This window comes from Botryllus schlosseri, chromosome 14 (assembly GCF_051294905.1).
Source record: "Botryllus schlosseri isolate E-star chromosome 14, Bs_hap1, whole genome shotgun sequence".
Lineage (NCBI taxonomy): Eukaryota > Metazoa > Chordata > Ascidiacea > Stolidobranchia > Styelidae > Botryllus > Botryllus schlosseri.
Window position 1 is genome coordinate 18,852,016 of NC_137249.1, and position 27,316 is coordinate 18,879,331.

A 27,316-nucleotide genomic window follows, 5' to 3' on the forward strand; every position below is an offset into this window, starting at 1 on the left:
ACTTGAATGTTGATGACCTTATTTAGTCTTCCGATAGGAGCGTACCGGATAATAGGTAAGAAAACAATACTTATATTAATACGCATCAATAACAATTATGATATGAAGACTTGGTGTGGATCCCCGACCTAGCCGCGCGAAATATTGTACATTATATAGCCATATACGACGATCTGCGAAAATGTGGCTGGCCCCTGGCTACGCCAATGCGTCGGAACTCGGAACTGATATTTTAGTCGGCAAAATCCCAAATTTCGCGGTCAGGCTGATCAAATTTTGGTTAATCGGTTTTGGTGATTTATTTTTTGATAATATTAGTAATTTCGAGAATTAACCCGCGGGCCTCTCAAAACCTTCTCGCGGGTCGCGGGTTGGCCACCCCTGTTCTAGAGGGTGGACGCCGGACGGGACAGTTGTCATTTAATGCTGTTACTTCATGACTTGCGTAGAATGCTGTCACCACTCAAGAGATCGAGCACACGCAAGGTCGTAGCCAGAAAAAAATTTATATTTATTTTTATTTTGTTGGTGGGGGGGGTGATATGACTTTAGGGGAGCTCCCCCGTGGGAACATCTCGCAGAACCGTACATCCTGCCATAGGCAATTTCATCACTACCCTTTATACATACGATTCTTAGACGCATACACACACACACATACTCTATGGAAGCTTCCAGTTGCCAACTATAGCTTGTATTAGGCGGTCGTTGCAATGACGAGCCCAAATCGCTGACATAAAGTGATGAACAATCAGTGTGAATTTCGGCCCTAGTTGCGCGGAGCGTAAATGTTTTTTAAATAAATAAAAGAATTTGATCACTAATATTGGTACGTCCATATGAGCAAGTGGTGTCCATTCTTATTACTTCGTTGAAGCACGGTTTGGGAGTAACCTCTGGTAGAGATTGACACTACTTTAAAGATTGAAATCGCTGATACATACCAGACCAAATTAAAAAACTCCTTTGATCAGACTCGTTCAATTTCAAATTAGCAATTTTTAACGGAAGGTGATGATATTTTCCTGTGCCAGTTGCGTTTACGTTGGAGGGGTCTGATTGCAGGGACAGGATCATTAGGTGCCAGCCATTTAAGCACCCAAAAATCTATATCGAAGGCTTCGGAATACATGGGTCGGTTTTATGGTCGTCAATCCTTTTGGGAGCGCACTTTGCGGAGTCGCATGTAGCCTACTTAATATATCTTCGTGTGTCCCGGAACGGAAGTTGCCGGAGCTAACAGTCCCCAACCCCCATACTGAACTGACACTCCTACAGACTCAATCAAGCCAACGACCTCGGGCTACTCTAGTGTATCTACTGGTACTGTTGTATTCTCATAATTGAGAATGCAGCTTAATTCAATAATGGGTATTTGCGGAATAATTTTTTATCGTGATATCGATAATAAAATCAAGACATGAACGGACACTAAATCGCGCGAAGCGCGAAGAAAATTTTTAGGTTGCATACATTTGCCCCAAAATACTCTAATATCTATTGATTTTACGAAAATTTTTGGGGAGGGGGCGACCGCCCCTTTCGCCCCCCCTGGCTACGCCAGTGCCCACTATACACATTACCCTGCCTACTCTTTTTTCATTGTGCCTCATGCCGAATGTGATACTTCGTATATCGCCCGAGTATAAGATCATAATAAATGGCCAGCATACGATTAGCGGCGGCAGCTCGGACTTGTGAACTATGACTCTGGTCAAAATCATAGAATCACCAATTCCGCAATCTCTTCACAACCTGGTCCAGCTTGCTTCCACTTCGAGAATGGAAGTTGGCTGGGCCCAGCGACGACCGATATTCCACGTGTGACCTAAGAACGGTAGCCATTGGGGCACTAACGCTGACTATATCGAGCACCGATACGAATTTCTCATGTACCGAATTCATGCTCCCTTTTCACTCAGAATCAAGGCCATGATCAAACCACAGCATTGTTGTAAGTTGGTACGGTAAAAAAATAACAGTTTATCTTTTTGTGGTACACAACTGGCATTATTTTATCTGCGGTACCCTAACCATCCACACTCTTAATGGCGTCATTATAAGTGATACACGAATACCCGACCCCAACCTACTATTCGAAATCAAATCACAAAAGTACCGGTTGCTCGATTTTGTCCAGTCTCAACTATATCCCAGCAGTCAAACACAACATAGCAGACGGTTTCATCCGATGATATAATAAATCGATTGAATACAGAAGTAACCGTATTGCACCAAAATCAATGGTCCAGATATAGAAGTCGCGCGTTACACATGTCAGGAAGAAGACATTATTTATCCTGATTTAAAGCAATATCCGTGAAGTACTGCAGTACGTCATTGATGGTGAATTCCAACTTGATCCCACTGCCGGAGTAGCACTTTTCTATCAGATCTTCAAAATGCTTGTACTGCTGCAAAAACTCGTCTTGCATATACTGCCACACAACCTGAAAAACGAGAAAATGTTACTCGTGAAGCTGAAGAGTCATCCTATGCGGCAAAGTGCATGTTTCACAGAGTCGAATGCTGGTATTCACTGATGTTTGAGCTTCAACTAAGACAAAATACATTTCACGTTTGTTTGCTTGATCTCAGACAATTTCAAGCATTCCACCTCGAGATAACGCGCACATGGCGTACACCATAGCATAGAAGCCAAACACATGAAGACAAGAGTACAAGTGCAAGTGACTTATGAGCAAGTCCTGGGCAAACTGAAAACTGTCAAGTAGAAGGAGCCCAAAAAAACAAGCAATTGAGGAAGTCGAGCACGTAGGTTAAATATACTTGCAATAGAAATACGTTACTGACACAGTCTACAAACTCACTCTGAGCAACCGGTTATCATTTTCTTTCGTGTGCTTTGTGATCTTATGATACAGCGTTTCCAAGCCCTTCTTGACGTCCTTGCCGGAATATTCCTTGACGCATTTTCGCAGCTCGTTTTTGCTGTACTTCAGCTTGAAGCTGACTTCTTCGGCGCGGACGCCGTTCGCCATCACTTCCTCGACGCCTTCGAAAAAGGTCTGAAGCGGAAAAGATACAATTGCTAGTTGAATTGAACAGAAATAACCTATACGGCCAGTGCGACTCGCATCCAAAATGGCCTAGTTTTATGATAGCGATTCATTACAAATAACCCAAGCTAACCCAGTCTTGAATATTTTGTAGACCTCACTATTAATACACTTGATGTTTATGCACTAGTACGAAAATTTGAAGAACTCCTCAGTCCCAGTCGGTACTGTTTTGGTAATATCGAATTAATTTGCATGACATCACAGTGCTATTATTACGACTCCGCAGCAGCACCAGAAATGGTACGACGCAAAGTTAAAGCATAGCCGAGCGTTCAAAATATCCTATTCGTCAAGGAAGTCATCCGTGCCTTGCATATAATTATTATCGTTATTTCAGTTGCTTTTTTAGCAAAGATACTTCATTCACATCTCTTGCCACGCAAACTCACGGCAACTACTCAATCATAACTTAACGTCTCTTCCCCATCCATAACCTTAATGTGAAAACATTGCTTGTTCACGTCTTCCTGGTGAGACATTCAATAAACGAGCCAACTGCTACTCACGCTGAGTTTCTCCAGAGGCCTGCCCATCATCGTGGTGACGTAAATTTTCAGGTTATGATTGTACTTTGCTTTGCTCTCCTTGCGTTCGTGCTCCAGACCGACGATCTTCAATCGTGACAGGCAGTCGTGCAGCGCGTGGTAGTTCTCAAACAGCACCACTTCCCTCGGAGTTTTCTGGCTCTCGGCGGCCAGCCTCTCGACTGAAAAATTCAAGCGGTGAGACAGGATTTTTCTCAAGTCGTGAAATGATATAAAACTGGCATTATATTCTTTGCGGTCACAAAAAATGTAGTTGAACTGACCACATCATTCATAATGTTGTGCCACCATGATAGGTCATGCTCAAATACAGTGGCGTAGACAGGGGGGGGTAATCGGTGTCCGATACCCCCCGTTTCCAAGCTCGAAATACCCCCCCGTCTTACATATATTTCCATTGATCTAATACAGGGCCGGCCAACCCGTGGCCCGCGGGCCACATGTGGCCCGCGAGAAGGTTTTGAGTGGCCCGCGAGGTCATTTCCGAAATTTCCAGTATCAAAAATGGATTGCACAGATTGTGAACTTGCAAGGCCAACCAAAAATTTGACTAGTTTGGCCGCAACACTTGAGATGTGATGACTAAAATATCAGTTCCGACGCACTGACAGATCCATCAGCCAGTCACATATTGGTATATCTTCGTACACTACAATAAAGCAGAATAATTTGCGATAGATTTATCAAAAGTAAAAATTTTCTGCAAGCTTAGCGCAACATGTTGTCACTCGATTCCTTGTTTTTAATATTGTTGCCCTTTTTGTGAAAATGGAAGAACGCCTGATGTATCAGATTGAGTCTAACTATACTCGCGATTACGGGACAAAGTGTCGTTCAACATATGCGACTTTGCGTTTGCGCTCGCAGTAAGATCGTTGACTATGAAACCTAGGCACGGAAAGATTGACACATGTTGGTCGCAGTTTTCGATATCGATATGTCCATGCGCCGAATAGCCCTCGCAAACTTAGCCCAGCGATATACAGCAGGCCCGCAATATTGTCAAGTGACAATATTATTGACCTATGAACTTCAAAATTTTTTCGCGCTTCGCGCGGTAAGTGGCCCGCGCAGTATTTCGTCAATCGAATGTGGCCCTTTGGCTGAAAAGGTTGGCCGGCCCTGATCTAATATTTCTTGTTCTAATTCGATAATCCCCTAATTGCCGCGCGGCATCATCACGCCATCGATCAATCAGACAATGCAGTGCGGTGATGCCTTTTTCTCATATTGTTCTCTCGTCTACGGAAGCCCGAAAAACGCATCTCACATGGCTCTCCCGTCTCGTCTGAACGATATTATCCAGTTACAGAACCAGAAGTCATAGTAACAATAACACTCCATTGGAATTTCGATGCCGGGCGAGTTGGTTTTCGTGTTTGACAGTGTATTGTCAACAAACGTTTAGAACATGCGCGCTAGGCTTGTATCATTAGAGATAGCAGATCCCTACAGTACCAAAACAGATCGTACTAATCAAATGTTCTGAATGGAATCTATTATGTATTGATCCAATTTGCGATCATTTAGTTCGGTTGCTGTGTGTGCGTTTCCAGATCACCAGCCGTTTCGTGTCTCAGGCCTCTGGCGCATCCGTTGACTGTCCTGTTATAACGCGCTTGGCCATAGTAAAACATTGGAGGCTAGGAAAAATTAGGCCGCTCTGTGACTCGAGGCGCGTGATAGTGCTACTCGATGTGCTATTGTAATGACCAGACGTTATAGTCTTGGCCTCGACAATTCGCGATTGTCACTTCTACACCGCAAACGCGTTTAGGAATGCATTTTGATCGCGAGCCTAAGCCTGCGCCAGGCCACTGTTATTCACAATGCAATCGCACAAGCTCGACCGGTAATTAGTCTTTACCATCTCCACACACCAAAAATACTATACCATCTTGGCAGACAGTAAAAATCATATTGATTTAAAACAAAATTAATCCAGATTGTTTGTATCAAACGGCAACAGACTATAATTCATTTGCGTGTCTTCACTGTTCGAGTGTTCGTCTTTGAGCGCAAAATGGAGAGATCTTCCACTGTGCTGTAATATGATCTGCGCGCACTTTCGTGATTACATCCTCGCTTTGGTAATTAAGGTCAAGATACCTCGCTGTCATCGAAATTTGTTCGCTACTTCCATCTGATTGTGATTTGCGAGGTGGTCATCGATCACCTGCTGCGTTGAGTCATGATTCGGGCGCGCTTTGTATCAAGATCCGCGCGCATGAAACTCGCTGTCGGCAAATAGTGGCGCGCAAGGCAAAAGCGCCTTCCGTTTGTTACTGTAGCATGCGACTGCGCATAATAGAGCTATATTTCAAGATAACTGGCAAATGTTCATGTGTATAAAGACGTAAACACAAACGAGATTATCTTACCCTTGTGGTATCGGCATTTGTGTGTATTAAACCGCAATAAAGTGGTTAGCATAACGAATATCATCTTTTCAAAAAATATCCCCCGTTTTAATAAATATCCCCCGTTTTTTTTCGGCTGGCTACGTCCCTGCTCAAATACTAATACTCGATTCAAATTCTAATCATTCAGGCACTCATTTGGCCCAGCCCACACTCACTGGCGTCAAACACGGCTTCTATGAGCCCCTTGTACGCTTTTTCCAGGTCGTTGCGTCGCACCGTGTCTCTGAAAATGCCCTCGGCCAATTCGGCAAAGTCCTCGAAATCGATCACGAAAGGCAGGATTCCGCATTTCTTGCTTTTACTCAAGTGAGCCTGCCTCACCGCCGATACCTTGTATTTCTGGCGATAGACAATCGAGAGGTTGTCAAAATAGCAGGGCGGGCATCCAAAACGCGACACTCACAATAAGATTGTCAAAGCTCCGCTTGACTTCGATAAGGGACTTTCCGAGCATCTTTGCAAGAAACGAACCGTCGTTGTCCTGAAGAATGCGACAAAATTAGTCAGCGTTGCTACTCAAGCAGGAGTTGCACCGTAAAAGGAAAAATGCCAAAATCTCAATCCTAAAGTTAACCCAAGGATGGTGACCAATGATGCAAATCAGGGTTGGGTCACGATAATAAATGTCTTACCTGACGCGCATTGGCGACTCTCTCTCCAATTACCACGAGCATATTCAGAGAGTTCAGCGGGTCGAGCCGTTCTCCGAAAGCAACAAATCCAATCAGCTCCTTTTCCACAACAGAAAAAATCTCCGTCATCATCCGCCTGGATAGTTGAAAATATCGAATTAGCACCCTCGGATGCTAGTGAACTACCTATAACGTAACGAGATTCCACGATGCCAGCGTTCAGCAAGAATCAGGCATAATATTACTGTTCATCTTCCAGAAAGGCAAATCAAATTTGATAAATCATCATGGAGCGCACTTTGGGCGCCCAAGACAAGATATATATCAATATCTCCCACCAAACACCAATATAATTATAATAATTGATATTATTGACCACAGTTAGTTTTTCGATTGTACAAAATCAGGGGCGGGTAAACAATTGAACATGTCTTCCAATTGGGGATATAGGTCATACTCTAAAATAATACCATTAACATTGTATTCCATACTTTACTCCTCGCATGCATCAAGTAGCCTATATTAGCAAATGCAATCAAGCTTTCTACCATGTAAATCATGTACCGCAATGGCCATCACCATATAGCCGAACAAGCACAAGCAAATTAAGCAAGCCACTACGCATTATTGAAAAGGCAAAATCGCAATGCGGCAAATGCATTCCTGAACACATGCAACAGTACACTAAAATCCAGCAAATCGTCTAACAGAACCAACGCCAAACTGTGCAAAGGCGTGAACACATTTAACTCGTAATTGCATTAAAACTATACCGCAAAAAAACAACAAAGCAAATCGGAAGCAAATCAAATTTTTTCTCAATTTCCCAAATCGGGCATCGCATCACATCATTATCAAGCAACAAAAATTGTCACTTTCCGTAACTCACCATTTTCCAGTCATGCCCGCCGGGAGAGTGGGCATGGCCGACAGGGCAAGCATGAAGATAGACCGGGCAGACTGTGGTCTTACCAACATAACCGAGAATTAATTCCAAAATTACACCGGTTCAAGCTAATCGCGGGCACTTCGCAAAATATTACATAGCCGCATCTACCAGATTACTTGCTACTCACCACTTTTTATCTACGGGCCTGAAGAGAAGTCGCGCGGCTTGATGAATATACAAAAAGGATACGCGGACGCAAACATTCTACACTAGCACTGTAATGACATTGTAAATGCAAAACAGGAAATAAAATTGGTATGAGCCTAAACATGGTTAATAGACAGGTGACATACTCCTTCGCTTTACGGAAGTCACGTGTCATTATTATTGATTGTGTAATGTAAAAGGACTGGCTTGTGTCAAGCAGGTTGCTGAAGCATCCTAAGTCCAGTAACCACAATGTCAGCTCTAAATTGATCACAAACCGGGTCTATTTAAAAAACATAACCAGTCACAAGATGTCCAGTTTGATAACAGCGGTCAGTGAATATTAAAACTCATCATTTACTCTACAAAGTTAATGCTGACTTCGCTCATGATAGAAGTGACAGCAACCAACAATGACATACAATGAATTTACACAACATATATTCCCACATCGTTCGCATACGTACATCACAAACCGACCAGGCAAAGCTGAGGCCAAACATCATCACAACCAGACCACCGCTACCACCAATATATTCAATACCAATCACCATGATGAATGACAGACACCCCCAGCGATAACACACCATTACAGTCACCGGGAAAAGCATCGATATATTGCCATACCTGATGTCCTTCGTAACCTGATTCCTGGAAACAATCGGTAAGAATGAAGTCTCGCGATTGAGACACCCACAAAAGAAGCGATACTGTGACGCAAAAAATGGCAGTGCAAATTCGTTACGTGAATCGGGCCGCTGGCCAGCCCGGAAAGTTAGTGAGATTAGTGACATTCCCAGTAACGTACAAGTCCTACTGTCAGTTCAAAACGCATATCAATTATTCACACGCAGTTAAGGACGCAAGCAAGTCAGGGATTCTTACTCTTGATACTGTTTTCGTTTCGCGGCCCCTTGCTCCGTGTCGTCCTCCTCATCGTCTGAACCTCCCTGATTATATCAAGATAAAAAATTTAAAATACTAAATTACAATTAGGGGGACTAAAATCTCCATACTAATTTGTGAAGGGCAATTTCCATGACCGAAAAATTTTCACAGCTGTTAGGTGCGCTATGCCCAGTAACAGAGATGAGCGGATTTGAAATTTCTATGTCCTAATCCAATCCAAATCCGAACCTTCAAATCCTAATCCATAACTTTTTCATATACAAGTCCATGTCCAATCCTACTCCGATTCCAACTGGAAATTCAGAAAAAATACTAATTTATGCAATGGAGGGATTCGAAAATTTTCTTTCACAACCAACGATTCACTTGATTCAAGATAACTTAGTAACCATAATAATTACATTAATAACTGATCTGAATAAAGTTTGTCGCCATTCGCCACACAACATTTCCATCTCCCAGAAAATAAGTAAATCCAATCCAAATCCTAATCCGTTCTGAAAAAAATGTCTAATCCAAATTCAATCCAAATCCGACAAAATTTCACAAATCCTGTTTTTTCAAAACCTAATCCTAATCCATGCTCATCTCTGCCCAGTAAGTTTGAAGTTTTTACTTATTTTATGATCAAATAAGAACATGACGTAAGAACAGAGGTACCACGTTATCATTTCCAATCAAAAATATTGGATTGAACATTTTGATACTTCTTCAAATTTTCTAGGTGCTAGAATAAAAAGTTTTCAAAAATAGAATTAAAATTGGTTGAAATTTTAAATGTCTAAAAAATAACTTCGAGACATCTAGAGAGGCCTTACCGGCAACAGCGTGTCGGCAGTTTCGACATTGAGGTGAAAAAATTTCACAAGAAACGCCTCTTCGTCCTGACATGCAGGTTCCAGCTCGTTGAGCACCTCGCGGAACGTCTGGTAAAAGAGTCCGTTACACTGGTGAAACTTGCACGAAGCCAAGGCAACAAATTTCAGCTTACAGAGCTGAACTTCTCTCGGTCCGAAAGTTCAAAATCCGACGCGGCCAGGGACTCGGTACTGACACCGAGAGTGTTCTTCTTACCTCCCACGACTTTGCTCAATTTCTTCCCTACACCTGTCGAGCAATGCACGATATTTTCGCAGCGCCAAGAACAAATATAAGTCTGTATGTGAGGATTGATCCACAAGCACAACTACATTTGGAGATTGACCTCTAACACAATCAGGAGATCAATTGTATGTTCTTCTGTACCCTCGATGTGATTTCATGAGGAAATGCAAATGAACCGTCCTACAGGTTACAGTTTGCACCAAGAATGCTCATGCCGTGGTCAGTTTGTAAAATTCACTGGAACTTGCTGGATATTCAAGGGAGCTATAAAAGTGTATAGTACGACACTGACACCTAAATTAAAACTATCTCCATATTCTGCACCAACAGAATTATTTATGTGATTGTGAACAACAAATAAATGCGCCACCTTTTACATTCAAGCTTTGAGTTGATCCGAGAAACTTTTTGTGTTGTTTCGAAAGACTTGAAGAAGAACCGGATAAATTTTTGCTGCTACTGCCAAGCTCTAAAAAACAAAGGTTTACGACTTGACGAAACAGAGTACGAAACAGCGCACAGCCATTAAACACAGAGAGCGGCACATAGAATTGCGATAGGCCGTGCGCTTCAAACAGAAAGAAATGAGAATTTCTGAAGAGATATAGATGAGTAGATCGTAGATGACACCGATTAATATAATGTAGAAAACCTGCGCATGCGCAACCGTTTTGTGTTCAACTGAAATGCAGAAACATAACCGGCTTGGCATAAACTGATCAACATGAAAAATTGGTTATACATTGAATTTTACTATTAGTATTGGAAAATGACTAAATTATGACATTAAATTGTTGATGAAAATTAACAAATGCAACTACCTGAAGTGAAAATTGGTTAAATGAATGAATGGCATTTTTAAACTAAGTACAATAAACCTTTTGGAACACCAAGCCAATTCATACAAAGTTTTAACAACGGGTGGGTGCGTTAACTCTTTAACTGGACTGTATCGTAATGAATCGCCCATGTAATGAATATGGGACCACGTCATGTGACCACTGCGATTGACAGATCATTACCAAAATACTATAAGTTTTTGCACGAAAGATTTCAGGTGACTTGATATTCTACTTAATATCCATGCAAAAATGCCCCCATCACCACAGCAGCAAAGACCTTTGCATTGAACCAACACTATATCTAAACCTACAACCACTCAACACGGTTAAAACATTCAGCAGGTACAGTCTACGCATCACGCAATCTAATTCTAAAAAAATCTATGAAGCAGAATGTGTAAGAGGATGGCAAATTAATTTTCAAGACAAGGCTACACCGTGGGGGAAAAAGGACAGTCCAGTCACCAAGATATCCCTTGCTACAAGAATGACACGAAAGATCGCTGAGATTAGTAATGAAAAATTGCATCATGAAGAATTATTCGAGCATAGGCTGAAGGAGACCATGCTGTGAGAGTGACGCGCAAATCCGACAAGCTCAGCATACACCAATCTGCCCGCTACGCTACGGAAAGCAATACTTTTTTTCAGTCCCAGTTTCAGTTTCTTCTCCTGGCCAATGGTATTCAAGCTCATATTGGAGGCGCTGGCCGCCTCAAGAGCAGCGTTTCCCACTTGCATAGAGATAGCCGCTAAACGGTGAATCAATGTAGAGGTAACAAAAACAGTTGAAGTTATTTTGGCAAGATAAATTCAACTTGATAATCGTTATCAGGGCTGGGGAGTAGGAACTTTTGTATGAGACTACCCAGCCTTGATTGTGATAAATCAGGCATTTCACAATACGAGAAGTTTGTTGACAATGACAAACACAAAATTTTAAATAAACCAGAATCGACGACAACCGATTGGTAGAGAGGAGTTAGAGTCACAACTTTTAACCAAAATAATTCCAATGCGCTGAAAATCCAAAAATCTCAAGTAATCTATTACAATATACGATAGACCAAATCTAGTACCAGTACGACCTGAAATATATTTTTCTTTACGGCCAGACACAAATTGCACGTTATTGAGCCTACTTTAGTAACTTTGTACCTTTTTCAATGAATCTCTGCTTGGCGCTTTCTATGAAACCGGTAATCTCTCTTGAATACACCTTGCTTAGACTCTGTGTGTATATCTGTAAATAAGGACCGCAACCGCGATTATTCAAGTCCCGAAATCTGCTCCTCTGTCTAAATCTTACCTCGCAGAGTTGCATGTATTTCGTTTTATCTGCCACTTTCAGCCACAACGTCAAGTCCTTGTAGGGCAGCAAATCGCGGTGGTACGCAAAATGCTTGGGAAGTTTCAGGTTGTCACTTTGCCGGACCAAGTTATTGGAAGATTGTTCGTTTCCCTGAAATTAAATAAATGATTTGATAGATACACCGCGTGCTCTGCACTGCCGAATGACGGCTTACATATTTCGTGAAGAGTTCGAATAAAAAGTGGTAGAGGCGCTTTGCGAATTTCTGTCGCAGCTCTTCAAACAGTTTCTGCTGCTCCACGACAGCTTGCAAGCGGCAAATGCCTGAAAACAAAACGCAACGTCGCAACATATTCTAACAAACAGCCCAAGTCTGTGAATAGACAAGTTCACTGTATGAAGCACGCATTCCATAAACTGAGACAGTCATGGCTCGAGTCAATGTAAGCATAATTTGGCAGCCCATTTGCACCCACTTCAAAAGCACATTTGAATGCTTTAAATCTCATGGTATCAGCTTGTTACAAAACACACTAGAATTAAAAAAAAAAATTTAAAAGCACACAATCATACCAGGGTGAAGTTCGACTTGCATGGCGTGTTGCAAGGCTTCCGCCGCGCTGGTACAAGCTGCTATACCGCTATCGACCCGCAGGTCACCTTCGTTCAACGCTTTTATATGACCTTTCGACAAATCCAGTTGCAGCTAAAGCGATAAAACATCAGACCGTCTCTCGTTACTAAAAATAAAAAACTTTACGCACCACCAGCTTATCGAGTTCTTGTAACAGGGTGACGTGGTTTTTGTTTGTGATTTGAATGAAAGATTCCTGATTTTTCATCTGGCCCATCTGACCCGAAATGCTTTGAACCATATCGTTGTAAGCGTCGAGTCGGCTTTCGATGCTGTTGACTTCGACTAATGCTTTATCCAGCAAAGTCATCAATTCGCTCACCTGTGACGACAGAATCACCGAAATGAATGATGCGCTGCCACAATAGTGATGTCACAAACATATTTGCCAACATCTATCCAAGTCACAGTGGCATTTGATAGAACATTACTCAACATTAGCCCACACTGTACTGTACAATATATTATAAAAATGAGCCAACAAACAGCAGATGCCCTAATTACAGTCAAATAGAATATCTAGTAAATTGGTACAGGGATGACGGAAAAGCTCGTATTCAGGAGCCTGGTGCAACAATAGAAACACAACCAACAGACAAAGGAAACGTTGGTTACATCAATACCTTGCAACCTAGCGCTGGTCTATTGAAATCCAGTTTGGAGCAAGGAAAAGTTAATATAATGCAAATTCGCATCACCAGAGACCTCCTCCTATTTTGCATCGATTTACCAGAGAAAATGGATAGTGCAGGAGGATAGTACTCACACTACTAAGACTTTTAGTACATTATTCCAGCAAGTCATAACAAACAGCACAAATGAAGGGTATACCATATATACCAGATCTTTTATAGTGTTAAACAAAGCCCATAATGGAATGCCTATCGAGAGATTGGGCATATCAAAGTTGTATACTATAATATGTACAGCATATTTAGGAATTCTTAATATAGATGGAAAATATCAAATAGGTAACAAGATATCCCACAGAATTTGGAAAGTGCGATTGGTATTATACCCACAATACAAATGCTTAACCAGTGGATCAGTGTTTAGACAAGAGAACCATGACTAGACCACCAAATCGCCGATGGCCTGTTTGGCCTAGTAAACAATATCTACCAGAAAATATAAAAAGCTCGATAAATGGTGGCAAACATTGCTGATACGAGAAGCGCAAATACACACAACCCACCTGGTCTTCGGAACCCATGATGGAACTGATATTTTCACTGTCCAGCACCGACAAGTTACTCGACAACATTTCGGAAAACTTTTCAGCGTTGCTGATCGCATAATCGCATTCCGCTATCATACGCTCCAAATCAGACTCCTCCTGGCTGGCAAGAGCCTTGAAAACGAAACATAAATAAATCACATATGCAGTTGCACTCCAAACCAAGACCAAGTCAGTTCCATACTTTAAAAAATATTTCACTGTAATTGTCAATATGTCAGAGTCAGACAATAACCAGCCAATGTCGCACATTCAATTTCAGACAATTCAATTTCAAAACTACACACCAATACCACTTTTTGATTCAACTTACTCAAGCAATTCTCGGATTTTGATAGAAATCATTACTTACGCTTGCAAATGAGTGAAAATTTACGTTACTTCTATTTTACAAAGAGTAATTCACCTGGTAATCGCCTTCAACCCCATCACCAGCAGCGCTCCCACCAGCAGTCCGCTGATTATCTGTTCCCGCCACAGACACTAAATTATCAAGAAACCGTTGTCAAACACCGCTTACAGCTTTGAAAACACCAACTCATCACCTTCTTTAATCGATTCGGGGATGTTGGTGAAATTCACCTTCATCTGCTTCGGAAGATACCGTCTGCACAGCTGGAAATCGATCGCAATTATCATACCAAGTGTGCGAAGTTGTGTGCATATTTTACTAGCGGCAACGGCAGCTGAAAATGCGCCCTCAGACCCGGGACCAAGTGCCACACTTGTTTTCCCGGGCGCCAAAGTTTTCTCCACGTGCAGGCAGAGCAAGGATGGGTCATCATCGGGCAAAGACGCCATCAACGGCTACACACACTCTGTAAACATTATTTGGAGGACTTCGGAGGACCTGAGTGATCCGATTACGAGTCGAGTCATGAAAATTACTATTGAAAATTATTTTGTACTTCTTGGCTATGAAATGTGAATAGCGCTTGTGACAATGCCGTAAGTCAATCACTAACTTATAGAAATGTTGGGTCCACGAACGCGTGTAGCCTTGTGCGACAAGTTTCGGCTGCTGAGTCGCGATTCTGAGGTTTTCAAGTTACTACGATGGCAAACTATATTTTTCCTTGGATAAAATAAACTCTTGGTGTGAGAAATATCTCGGAATATCGGATCACATCAAAGATAGGGAAAGTAGGACAGCTCACCTTCCACAAGACAGAGATAAACGTCTGCTTCTCGCTTACACTGCTCGCTGCCCATTTGAAGCATTTGTCGAAAATCAAGTCGAATTCCGTGATATCCTTAAAACGAACATATCATCAGACAATGAAAAAGTCAACGTTATTATTGTACGTCTATAATAATCATCTCCTTCACAGGATTGAATGTATCACCATCACCCGCCTACAACATTTAATTCATAGTATGCTAATCAGGAATAGAGCAAAACAGAAATCATAATTTGCATCGATAGCCTACCAATGAAAAACAACCTAGAGTCAAAATGCGACATCATTATAAACTAAAACTCCTTAGGCAGTAATTTGAAAAATCAAAAATTACATAACTTCATTCATTTACAAATAAACTCCGGCAGAGTAATACACTACTATTTCTAGTTCAACAGGCGCATATTGCAGTTCAGAAAACAAATATTCCTCGTAAATCAATCCAACAGTGGTGAAGAACTGTTCCCTTGAAGAAGTGGTGATGATGCGATTGGACACACACTAATCAATATTATCTGGAATTGGTGCGGTAGATACTTCTATCGACACAGATAAAGGTCAGGCTCTAATCATGACATGGACACTGGACAGAATAAACTGCAGGGAGCAAATATTGCACTTCATGGAATTACACTACTATACTTTGTCTGGATCTTTGCCATCCACTGCCTTCAGCTCTTTGAGGTGCCATATCTTCTGTTTCTTGTAGGGCTCCCCTTTCTCCTGCTTCTTGATCTTGCAAATGTAAACTTCCGCAGGATGCTCGGTGGTAACTGAAAAAGACACAATTTCAGTCACGAATTCAAAAGTACTCATGACTGCCAAGAGCACAACGAAAAATTTCTACATTTGTACAATATAGTTATTCGTGTTTGGGACTACAAGAGAATAGACAACAGAATAACATGTCATACCCAAACTGACTTTGCAGTGCTGCTGAAGATTTGCGTTCAACAGCTGGAAGAACTACTAAATTATTCTTGAAAAGATGGGGAAAGCTGATCATATCAAAATAGGTATAAAAATGCACTAGCACACGTCACAGATTGCTTAAAACAATTCCGGATAAGAACACAGATGGAAATGAATGCTTCAGAGAAAAATATCAGAAGCGGAATATGCATCACATATGTGACATGGTTCAGACAGACGAGGAAGGAAGTTGAATCAAAGCTTAACTTGTCTAGCATAAAAATTGTACTTTCCACATGTTGAACCCTCACAATCAATACTACTCGCAGTAGTAACATTAGAAATGTATGTATAGTATCTATAGTTATCTTGCAGAATAGTTCAATTAAACTAATCAAACTCTTAACTAATCAATCACTATATTCAGTTAGGCTATCTAGACAAAATTTTGAGTGGCTTTTTGCAGGTCACAAAATAATAATATTCAAGTTGATACATGCTATAATTTGCTTATAAATAATGCACTACACAAAATGTTGTTTCAATTACCGCAAATATCGGCAATGCTGCCATGGTCGTATGACAGTGTAAGCAACTAGCTATATATTACCATGATACAAGTACAAAAAGAGTGGGAAACAAGATTTGGTTCATTTTTCACTCAAAATATAGACTAAAGAACATTTTTAAGAGAACTATAGAGAACTACATAGGCACAATCGTGCATTCGTGATAGCACGATATCTTTGCCTAAACATCTATTCGGCCCAGCTCTTCAAATTAAAATATTTTATCAAATTTCAATCTCTCAACAGGAAATATCAGTAATAAGAGCATACCAATAAGTTCGACTTGGTATATTTGTAAAATTCGTTCATAAAATACAGAACAATCTGTTACAGACATGCTTATAGAGATAGTAAGAGGGACCCGAGCAAACATGGCTCAAGACAAAGGGTACTCATTACATCAGCAGCGAGCTACCAATAAGTAATGTGAATGTAGTTTTGAGAGTAGTTCGACAATGGAGGTTCTATTGGTGCCACAATGTCACAGTGAGAATATCAGGCACAGGGTAGCTAGTCAAGGGGAAAAGGCATTGGTATTCGTCATGCGGGATGAATCCAATGCTGCCAACGTGTGACCAAACCTGGCCTAAGACAGCTAATGATTTCCATAAATTTCGATCATGAAATATTGTCTAAATTACTTCAGGAAAGATTCCTGTCTGAGAATGCTTGATAAGCACACTTATTTATGGAAGAGGAACATGTAAATACCATACATTACATACAACACTACAATATTCGATGGTGTCTGCAATAATCATTTCTAGGCAAATCCACACCAGGTTCATGAAGGATAATCAAAATCCAATTAGGATTGTAAGTCTGTAATCTCGATGACATAAGCGGTGTGATATTCAAGTAGGGGGGTATGCAAGGGTGCAAAGTGATCCAGTAAACAGAAAGGCAAATGTATAATTGTGTTTCATCATATCCCTTCTAGTGTTTTACTGTATACAGTAATAAAGAACCAATCGTTGAAATATACAATACAGGCAACCCAAGTTTCACATCACAATATTTGAGAAGTGACATGAGCATGGGTTCTTATATGGGATACAGACTCGAAACTGTGCATTTACGCTATACGGTATTTTTTCAATTTTGTTCTGTGTATACCAAGAGAGACGTCAAGAATAGGTAAGTACTCATTATAAAAACAAAATAACACTAACTAGTGCCGATAAATTACATGTATTAACACCAGGGACAGTTTCATCAACTAGCAGTGGATAAGTAAGGTAGAAATAATCAATAAGGTATTGCACCAAAATTGTGTATAGCAAAAAAATCAATAATCCAGACTTGATCTGGAACAGAGTACCAAGGTATTGCACGCGCGCCAACATCAACAATGCATAGTCATGGAATCATACACAAAATCGTGAAATAGAGTAATAATAATGCACACATTTTCCACAAAATACAGAAACGAATAATGCACCAACCTTGTCAGTTCCGCAGGCAATGACAAACTGAGCTTCTTTTCGTGAAGATTACAATGGAATGCCCTACTTTCACCACAGCGATATCACAGGTCACAGCCCACTTGTTAACCAACTAACCCTCACAAGTAGCGACAAGCCCGTGACAGCTACACCATACCATACAGACTAACCTCCCAATCAGTTTAAACATCACATGAAACAACTTATAAACACGGTTAACTATCATTTTGAAAAATAAGAAGCGCATAAAATCGTACCAATTCCCTTTCAATACTGACACCCTCCCGTAGAAATTAAATGCGTACAAATACAGTAACTCAACAGCAACACAGGCAAATATGATTGGAAATGTCTCAATTTTATTTTTAAAAAAGCTCAAAAATGTGATTCGAAGAAATGCAAGCAAACTCATTTCGAGCCGTGTTGTCGGTCTGTAACTTCGTCATCACGTCGATCAACGCCTGGTCCCGTAGATCGAAAAGTCCAAGTCTTTTCCGTTAGAGGAAATTTCCCAAATATCGTTTCAACGTCGGTGACGATCCGAGTGTCTCGAGTAGCTGCCGCCGTCCCGATCTCTGCTCCGTTCGCGATATTCTCTCTCCTCGTATCGGTCCCTGCTTCTAGAACGGTCTCTGTCCCTGTCTCTCTCCCGATCGCGTCGTCTCGACTTTGATTCCCGGTGTCTCGACCTCTCTTCCCGGTCTCTGTCGCGAGATCGATCTCTCTTTCTTGACGAGCCAGACCCAAACGATTTCTCCTCAATTCCATGCAAGCAATCTTGCAGCGATCCAATCAGTACTTTTGCTCTTTCATCAGAAGCTACTTTAGACTGTTTGATCAAAGAAATGGCAGTGACAAGCGTCTCAATCGCACTTCCATATTCGCTGTTGCTAGCATCTTGTACCGCGCGTGAGATTGCACTGCTAGAAACAGCACGATTTCTATTCATTATTTCTTCAATTTCTGTATCCGACAAGACAGGAGATTGGGCTCTCTCAGACGTACGATACTCTATCTGCGCCGCTGGGGCTTCGGCAGCAGGTGGGGGCAGAAGCGAATTAATAACCACAGGAGGTGGAAGTGTAAGCGGTGGGGGTACTAAAGGCGGGTGACTAACCGATGGAATCCTAATTCCAGGGGGCGGGTGATTGGGTGAAATCGGAGGAATCATAGGCCGACCAGGCGGGGGAACTCGTGGGTCGATAAGCATACCGCCTGGTCCTCTTATCAACGGCATTCCTGGCGGTCTAGGCACGCCGGGTGGAAATGTAGGTGGTGGCATACCCGGTGGGGGAAGACTAACGCTCACATTTGCCGGGGCCAGGATTGGGTTCCTCGTGGGAGGGGGAGGAAAGGGTAAGACTAAACGTTGAGGGGGAGGGCCAAGCAAACCGGCGGAGCTTACTGGTGGTGGGGCTAACCGCGGTGGCGCGACTGCTGTTGCAGTCACAGTGGCTGCCTGGCGTGGTGCAGCTTGTGGCGGTGGCGATTGTGGTTTTGTAGGCGATTGCCCGCCTGTCTGTGCCTTGGACTGCTGCTCAAACTGGTTCAAACTATGCCGATTGCAAGGAGTGACCACAGGCGCTTGACCGTGAAGCTCCTTTTGGGGCAATTTCTCCATAATCACTCTCGAAGATGACTCGGATGCTAAGTGAACTATTGCAAAGCCTTTCGATTGCCCGTTAGCTCTGTTTTCATAGAATTTGATCTCAATTAAATCCGTGACACCTAACGCGGTAATAGCATCTTGTAAATCATGATCGGTCGTCCACCAGGTTAGGTTCCCGACGTAAATGGACACCTTCTTTCCTTGATAATTGTATTGCATGCCTCCCATCATTTTATCTTTCAAAATAGACGCGCTGTGGATGCCGTTCGTGTGCGACCTTCCAGATGGCTGCAACATGTCGTCGTATAAATCAATGCCACCCGCGGTATACCGCCCGTCGTCTTGGGCAAACTCGTGATCAACGTCAGCATAAAGGTCTATATCAACCCCGTCTGTCATATCTCACCACATCTACCCTGAATTAATAATATGATTTCGTCATAAGGTGACCAAGGCAATGTTGCTAAATACGGAAGCAACAACCCAGCATCCCAGCAATCGACGAATTATCGACAGCGTGTTAGCGAAATTCGTCCGCGAAAAAGTTTCATTCCCACAATGCAAAGCGCTATGCGTGAATCTACTTCATGAATAGTAAGTGGTGAGACGTGCCTCGCTATACTTGTCGGCAAGGCGTTTTGGTCGCAGATATTGGGTTATGCTGACAGTAAGGTGTCTTGTGACAAAATTACATTTCCATTTCGGTGAAAATGTACACGCAAGTGTAGATAACTCGCAATCACAGAGACCGTGTGTGCAAAATCGTTCGCGTGTGACGTACGGACCATACGGTATGGCTTTGCAAAATCCAGCTTCGTGCCGACACCATGCCTTTATTGTTATTGAAATCCATGCGGAATAGAATAACGGTGGCGTTTAGAGTGTGATAGTTTCATTGTCAAACGCATAGATTCATCGGCTGATATAGGAGGGTGGTCGTTTGTCATGTCGGCAGATAGCATAATGAAAAGGGTGATTCAGGTCAATTGAGGTCGTGCGAACAGCACTTGCATGATTAACGTTATTATTGTTATTCCTTATTGTCATGACGTTTTGGTGTCACGTGTTAGAGTGATGGACTTGGGACGCGTACACTGTAGTTTCGCAAAAACAATATCTTTTCCATCTTTCATTCACTGGTTAATCAGTTGAAACTATCAAATTTTATTATTGTAACAGAGCAGAGTGGTATGGTAACGTGTACATGCGTTTTTGATTGAGGATATCATCTCTTGAAAGAATGCAAACTATGGAGGATGTACTCGCAAAGGTTTCGAAGACGTTTCCTCCAGAAATGACACAGCGGATGATAAGTATGTATGACATAAAATCTTGTTTCACACTGATCTTTACATCGCCTAGGCCAAGGTGGGTGTCAGATTCCATAGACTACTCCTTGTCGCTTCGACATCTTCCTGTCTTTTCATTGTATCGCATTTTGTGGTGTATTGAACTGATAAAATTGCTAATAAACCAATGATGATGAATGATGATGATCTGAAGGTCATGTCTCATTCCAGATGCCAAGTTTGAAATGGACGACATTGCTCTCCTCACCAGAGACGATATTGATCAGGAATTCAGAGGCTTCAGATTTGGCTTGAGAAAATCGCTGTGGCTTTTCATAGAAGATCTCCAAAGAAATATCAATCGAAGCGATCCACCAGTCAATAATATATCGAGCCAAAGCGATCCACCAGTCAATAATATGTTGAACCGAAGCGATCCACCAGTCAATAATATGTTGATTCAAAGCAATAATATGTTGGATCAAAGCGATTCCTCAATCACTAGTATGGTGGATCAAATCGATCAGGCAATGGTGGACCAAATCGATCGGGCAATCAAAGATACAGTAACTCACAGCAACCGAGCCATCAATGCCGCAGTGCCGCTAAGCAATCAGGCAATCAATACGGTGAGTATATGTAAACGTTCTTGACGCTACTGATGCAAGGATTACTACTGATACAAGGTTCTACAAATGATTGCCAATACAGTGCTCTTCTGTTTGATGCCAACAACCTGCCATATGTCTCTGAGAGCTGAACATTATCACAACCAAATCATAATTCCTGTATCAAGTTTTATACGATTGATGCTGCCTGATTCCATTACCCTACACTGGCTTGCAAACTGTGACTCAGATCAGTGTGATCTGCACAAATTGGATATGCAGCTATTTTGCATACCCGTTTTCTGCTTATGTGTCACACTTCAATAGTTTTTGTGTATTTAGGAATAGACATTTGCGTCGAACAAAATAAATTTGAGGTTTCTCATTTCTGCATTATTGTCATCAAACAGTATAACTGCAGCAGATAGGCCTTTAGGGCTTGTGAATGACTTAACACCGATCCCAATTGAAGGGCTGCTTTGCCTTGCATCCAAGTTGGTTAACTATTCAAAATGACATTTGCCTACTCACTGTGTCTGAACCAATAGCAAGTGGATCTGGAGTACTTATGCCATGTTCAGCTTCTTCATTTCAATAACAAATAGATATGAGTGGCCAAATCTAATATCAATTTATGTTTGTTATTAGGACTGAGCAAAGCTCAACCAAATCTGGTAGTCAGTAAATTGCTTTAAAGTAGGGTAAGGATTATTATCTATTAATGTTTACAGCAACTGAATCGGCCTATTTCTCCACTAACGTACAATGCCATCTACATCATTTTAAGAAATTTTTATGAATTTGAAATAGCTTGAGGATTGTGATACATTGATAAGGAAGGAATTTCCAAGTACAGTTCATTAATCGAACTTCCATCGTGGCCTGCTGATATAAAATAGAAACAGAATAACATGTTAAATAGAGACATGCACATTGTGCACACTCAAAAACTGAGATGTTCCAGCAAGGAGTGTGGCAAAGACTGTCAAAAGTGCCGCAATCTCAAAATGCAAACAAGTATTTATCCAGTCGAACCGGCTTCAATTTTCACTTGAAACCGAGTTAGTGGCAAAATCTTGATTCATGGTGCAATTATCGCATGTGTTATGCGGGGACCTATTCGTTGAGTTGTGATTGTGAGGCTGGTCATTTCGTCCCAAAATTACCTCGAATGTATACTTAGTTGGATTCGTATGTACCGACACATTTGATGAAAATGTTAAAAGGCAGACCACACGATTTATCATCTCGTTCTACCAGGATTCCTCTCTGCTTTCAAGCGAAGAAATGGAAGAAGGAGATTTCGTGGATGAAACAACGATAAAGAATGAAGTCAACTCGTCATTATTCGACAATCTGTCCCCGCCAAGAAGAGTTTGGGATAAAGAAACAACAGAATATCCGGAAGGGCTTCCCTCGTCATTTCCATTCAATGACTTGATAAAGGCATTTCTCACCAACTGCGATGACATTAATCAGAGACACGGCGCCTACTTATATCTCGTGAGAGAGGTGTATCACCGGTCAGAATTGGCCATAGGCAGAGAACCCACGAGGCATGAGCTGGAAATGATCGCCGCAAGCCTATGCGTGGAATATCCGTGTCTGCGTCACAAAAAAACGCATGTGCAACTACTTAGCTCGTTGTACGGGCGTAAACTCTCAGTGTGGCGCGGTCGGCAAATTTCCGCCAGTGAAAAAGTCATCAGCAGAGACGAAGACTATAAGCCGATTACTATTAAAAAGCCCGGCACTTACCCGAGACACCTTCCCTACCCGTTTCCGTTAGTGCCAGCAGTTAAGAGCATACTAAAGTCTGGGAAAGTTGTGCCGCACGCCAGCAATAAATCCTACTGCCGGGTAGTCCAAGAACTGGGCTACACTCTGATCAGCCTGGCAAATAACGCGAATCTGACCAATACCCTGATAGACTCGGTGGCGAGAGTAGTGTGTGCGGAATATCCAGTTCTGCGCAAGACAACTCCCCACAAACCGCCGCACCATGTATTGTTCGTGAGACTGAAACGTCACACGTTATACCTAGAACAGCAGATGCAGAAACGTTTCAGATAGGCGTGAAATTATGGCGGTCATTTGGTACTGCACGGTGAACACATTTCAACAAGAGTGGCATCAAAGAAATGTAGACCTACTCACCGGACGCGCACAGAAACGAGGATTTTCTTTTCTTTCCCGTCTTAGCAACGTGTACGACTCCGAGCAAGCGCTCGTCGTTTGGAGTGAACACGTCTCGCTGCAGTGCATGCTTTATGGCCGTCATCGCATTTGCAGTATCTATTGATCATGCGGTCAAAAATGCATATTCAACTAAAATGGTAAGAAATAAGAGTTTCGTGATAGCATGGTGATATCGCAACAATTGAATTTTAGCAATCCACAAGAACAAAACTGCTTTTTCAAGCTACAAGCTAACTGTACATTTTCGCAGTCAACCACATTCGTTCATTTTGCACCTTTCGTTTACTTTACCATGTTTTATGCTCGTACCGGTGTTTAGCTGGATTTATTTTTTAATTCTAACTTGTAAAATCATGGGCAACCTACGCACTGGTCCTGCCTGTAAGGCTTGAAAATGATTGTTCTTGTTTTTAAGCAATATGATGGCCACTTCTTTTGATCGGAGGTTTCTTCATTGTATCAATGTTTGGTTGGGGTTGGGTTACACTATTTCGGTGAATGTTATTGAGAATAATGTGTTCTACAGTATGAATTTGAATCCACAGCCATCGGGCTAGTTCTGAGAATACACGCTAATGGCGAATGAGAGTAACAGTTAATGCATGTACTCGACAGAAATTAGTACACGTTAACACAATTATAGGTCGTGTATAATGTTATTATATTGTATTAGTCAGCCATGCACCTCAGTGATTTGTTCTGGGTGCTTTCGAATTGATATAGGTGACTGAACTTGCGGGCTTCCATCGAAGGCAGTAAAAAAAACGATAATTCTAGTAAATAAATAATTTGGTCTAAGTGGCATGGAATTTCGGTCTTGGCGATAAATTTATGAAGACAAAGCACAGAATAAAATTGACTGAACATTTTCAAGCTAAAATAATCACAGCATGTCACTTGACGACAAATCGACATACGAGATATTACTGTATTTCAAGAAGGTCTGATGTCGAATATGTAACGACATAGATCAATATAGTCTTTTTCACATCATAGGCAAACTAAGATACAGAGGATAGATTAACACCCGGTACATTTTATGATAGCAAATTTCAAAGTCTTGATATTGCAGTATATCATCAAGCAAAGTGTTTGTGACAGGTTCAATCACTTCAGGTACACAAATCTTTGGAAACATTGCAGCAGCGTAAAATCATGCAATTTGTTGTATTTAGTCTATACACCCTTAACGTACCGTACCTATCAACTCAAGCTGTGGAAATAAATTTTATACAAGACTTACGAGATGAGATCCCAGTTTATTCTATGCAAATTTCATAAGATAGCCACTGCACTTCTACAGTTTTACAACTAATAAATATTGCATACGATAGTATTACAACTCATAGGATTGAAGCGACAATTTCATCAAGCGATGTGGTAAATGATTGAAACGAAAAATTTCTTTGCACATGATCATGCCCGGCCGTGCCCATCGTCTCTGAAAGTCCGGGATCTCGAATGAACTTCAGCATCGCGTTGGCGACAAGCTGCGAATTTTCTTCACAAAGAAACCCAGTCCAGTTGTCAACTATAGTTTCGAGAGGACCGCCGCTTCGCATGGCAATCACAGGTCTCTCCATGTACATGGCTTCGAGCGGGACGATTCCAAAATGCTCATTGTTCGGAGTATATAAGACAGACGCTGCACTTTTGAGCAGAGCCATTTTCGTATCGCTGGACACCGACTTGAAGAAGCTGACGTTCTTGCACACTTTTAGATCATCCGCGAGATCTTGTAGTTCTTGAAAATGCTCCACGTTTTCCGCAACATTTTCGTCATAACCTCCGGCCATAGCTAAATGAACTGTGTCCCAATCGTCGTCAGACAGAATCCCTTTTAAATCAGCCATTGCGCGAATCGCTAACGGCAAGTTTTTCTTTCGTTCAAATCGATTGATCGATAAAAAGACTGTTTTCACGGAGGACGGAAAAGTGCTCTTCGAGAGCGTGTATTTACGGTATTTTTCCTTCGCCGAATCGAATTCGACAGTATTAAGGCTAGGATAGAGAATGTGCGTTCGGACTTTCGATAAACTCTTGAAAGTGTCTCGAAAAACAGAGGCGGTAAAGTTACTATTCACCATCACTACGTCAGCCATTCCTGTTGTGACTTCTTCCAACCAATCGATCGGGTAGCGATATAATTTCTTCATGAACGATTCACGTTTTGTCAACTTTTGATCGGGGAAATGACAGTAGAACAAAATTTTCGCGCGACTAAATATCTTCAGCACGGGTACGCAAGCAGATACTTGATCGCAGAAAACAACGTCCGGACTTGATGATGAGATGAGCGTAAGATATAAAGCTGCCACTATCATGCGCAAGTATGCAAATGCGGCATGAAATCGCCCACCAATACTTCGAGGCAACCAATCGCCTACAACAGTGACCGAAAAGTTTCCATCTTTAGTCTCTTCGAAGCAGTGGCTTTTATCGTGGTGTGGGGTCAGGAAGCTGACCTGGTGGCCTTTCGACTTCAAAGCAAGGGCGGCGTCCACAACCAACCGTTCCGCACCACCGATACCAAGATCAGGGTGCAGAAACACTACTTTTACCATAGTTGCTAGATCTGAAACATGGAATTCCAAAAAAATATCAACAGCTAATTTCATTACTTGGTCAAGTAGACGGGATATTGTCAGATATATTCTCAAAGTACGGTAATGCATGGTACATAGCAAGCATATCATAAATAGCCTAATCATTACAATTACTAAAACAATCAGGCCTACCGGATAACAATATCAATTCGATATACAAAATAATATCAATTCAAAAACACTCAAATATTTCATATTTTTCTGGGAATAGCCTATAGTGTCAATTGCTTCCATGATTAATTTAAAATCGACGCAAATTGCATCTACCAAAACTCCAATTTTCTACCAGCAACGCAAATAGTGGATCCGACTAATCCCAGCATTCCCACCATTCCAATTGCACCACGGCGTCGCTTGTCAGGGTCTCCGCTGTAGTAACCTTTCGCGTATAGAATGCGCCCGATAGTGAACATGGCCCCACAGCTCGCAGCAAACTTGGGATGTTCGGTTCCAGATATAGCCAGGAAGAACAAAAATGAGGGCAAGGTTTCTAGAGTGTTTTGGTGTGCACGCTGAATGCAGTTGAAGGTCTCTTCAGTTTCACTGTACATCTTGGGATAAGCAACACCGTACTTCTTTCGGGCTCGTCCCACGTTCATAGCCATCCACATGGTAGTTCCCCAGGCGGCAGTGCCAGACAAAATCACCCATCCGTATTCTTTTGGAAGACCATTCATTTTGAAATGATATACAGTAATGTAACTCGAAGATTTTCTACAGAACTAATCAATTTAGTGAAGAAAAATTGGAATATTTCCATGTTCGGTATAGCACTCAACAAGGAAAGTAGAGGAATTTTAACGTATTCATTCATTCCTCTCAATTTCAAATTTCGGTTACCAAAATATCTACTCTCAGAGGTCAAAATGCGACGAGCAACCTTACAATCAATTTATTGTAGAAGATATCGTCATTTCCAGACTGGGTCTATTGATGTTCGCTGACATATATAGGTCTTTCAACGAGTTGTTTTATGTCTTGCTGCCTCAAAGTGCTGCTTGAATTAGGAGGGATTTTAAAATGATGAAATTTCATTGCTATTTTGATAAAGCCGCCTAACAACAACAGAGACATAGGGGGA

At 41.7% G+C, this 27,316-nt stretch overlaps 5 protein-coding genes across 10 annotated transcripts; 1 reads left to right on the forward strand and 4 right to left on the reverse strand.

Annotated features, from left to right (window-relative positions):
• Positions 1–2,180: 2,180 nt before the first annotated feature.
• Positions 2,181–24,708, reverse strand: LOC145456351 (exocyst complex component 1-like). 6 transcript variants are annotated; one of them, XM_080334422.1, is made up of 24 exons: positions 23,588–24,708; positions 15,641–15,771; positions 14,975–15,070; positions 14,363–14,432; positions 14,224–14,300; positions 13,776–13,931; positions 12,711–12,902; positions 12,520–12,652; positions 12,161–12,270; positions 11,944–12,096; positions 11,793–11,877; positions 11,276–11,386; positions 10,163–10,261; positions 9,680–9,795; positions 9,507–9,614; positions 8,665–8,729; positions 8,407–8,430; positions 7,573–7,650; positions 6,684–6,819; positions 6,455–6,532; positions 6,207–6,390; positions 3,590–3,789; positions 2,832–3,029; positions 2,181–2,450 (listed from the first exon to the last, which is right to left on the reverse strand). In XM_080334422.1, the coding sequence occupies exons 1-24, from the start codon at positions 23,709–23,711 to the stop codon at positions 2,292–2,294; spliced, it is 2,883 nt and encodes a 960-aa protein (XP_080190548.1). In that variant the 5' UTR covers positions 23,712–24,708; the 3' UTR covers positions 2,181–2,291. The 6 variants fall into 6 exon arrangements, with proteins under 6 accessions (XP_080190548.1, XP_080190549.1, XP_080190553.1 ...); XM_080334423.1 differs by lacking the exon at positions 7,573–7,650 and adding an exon at positions 7,760–7,777 and having other exon boundaries at positions 23,588–24,707; XM_080334427.1 differs by lacking the exon at positions 23,588–24,708 and adding an exon at positions 15,913–18,115.
• On the reverse strand, positions 18,262–20,036 carry LOC145456353 (cleavage and polyadenylation specificity factor subunit 6-like). Its single transcript, XM_080334428.1, has one exon. The coding sequence runs from the start codon at positions 19,930–19,932 to the stop codon at positions 18,448–18,450; it is 1,485 nt and encodes a 494-aa protein (XP_080190554.1). The 5' UTR covers positions 19,933–20,036; the 3' UTR covers positions 18,262–18,447.
• Positions 20,687–24,068, forward strand: LOC145456355 (uncharacterized). Its single transcript, XM_080334430.1, has 3 exons — positions 20,687–20,846; positions 21,054–21,451; positions 22,691–24,068. The coding sequence occupies exons 1-3, from the start codon at positions 20,774–20,776 to the stop codon at positions 23,501–23,503; spliced, it is 1,284 nt and encodes a 427-aa protein (XP_080190556.1). The 5' UTR covers positions 20,687–20,773; the 3' UTR covers positions 23,504–24,068.
• On the reverse strand, positions 23,759–26,340 carry LOC145456354 (alpha-1,3/1,6-mannosyltransferase ALG2-like). The gene has a single exon (XM_080334429.1). It carries the CDS (start codon positions 26,338–26,340, stop codon positions 24,973–24,975), a length of 1,368 nt encoding a protein of 455 aa, XP_080190555.1. The 3' UTR covers positions 23,759–24,972.
• Positions 26,204–27,014, reverse strand: LOC145456357 (glutathione S-transferase 3, mitochondrial-like). Its single transcript, XM_080334431.1, has one exon. It carries the CDS (start codon positions 26,910–26,912, stop codon positions 26,499–26,501), a length of 414 nt encoding a protein of 137 aa, XP_080190557.1. The 5' UTR covers positions 26,913–27,014; the 3' UTR covers positions 26,204–26,498.
• Positions 27,015–27,316: the final 302 nt, after the last annotated feature.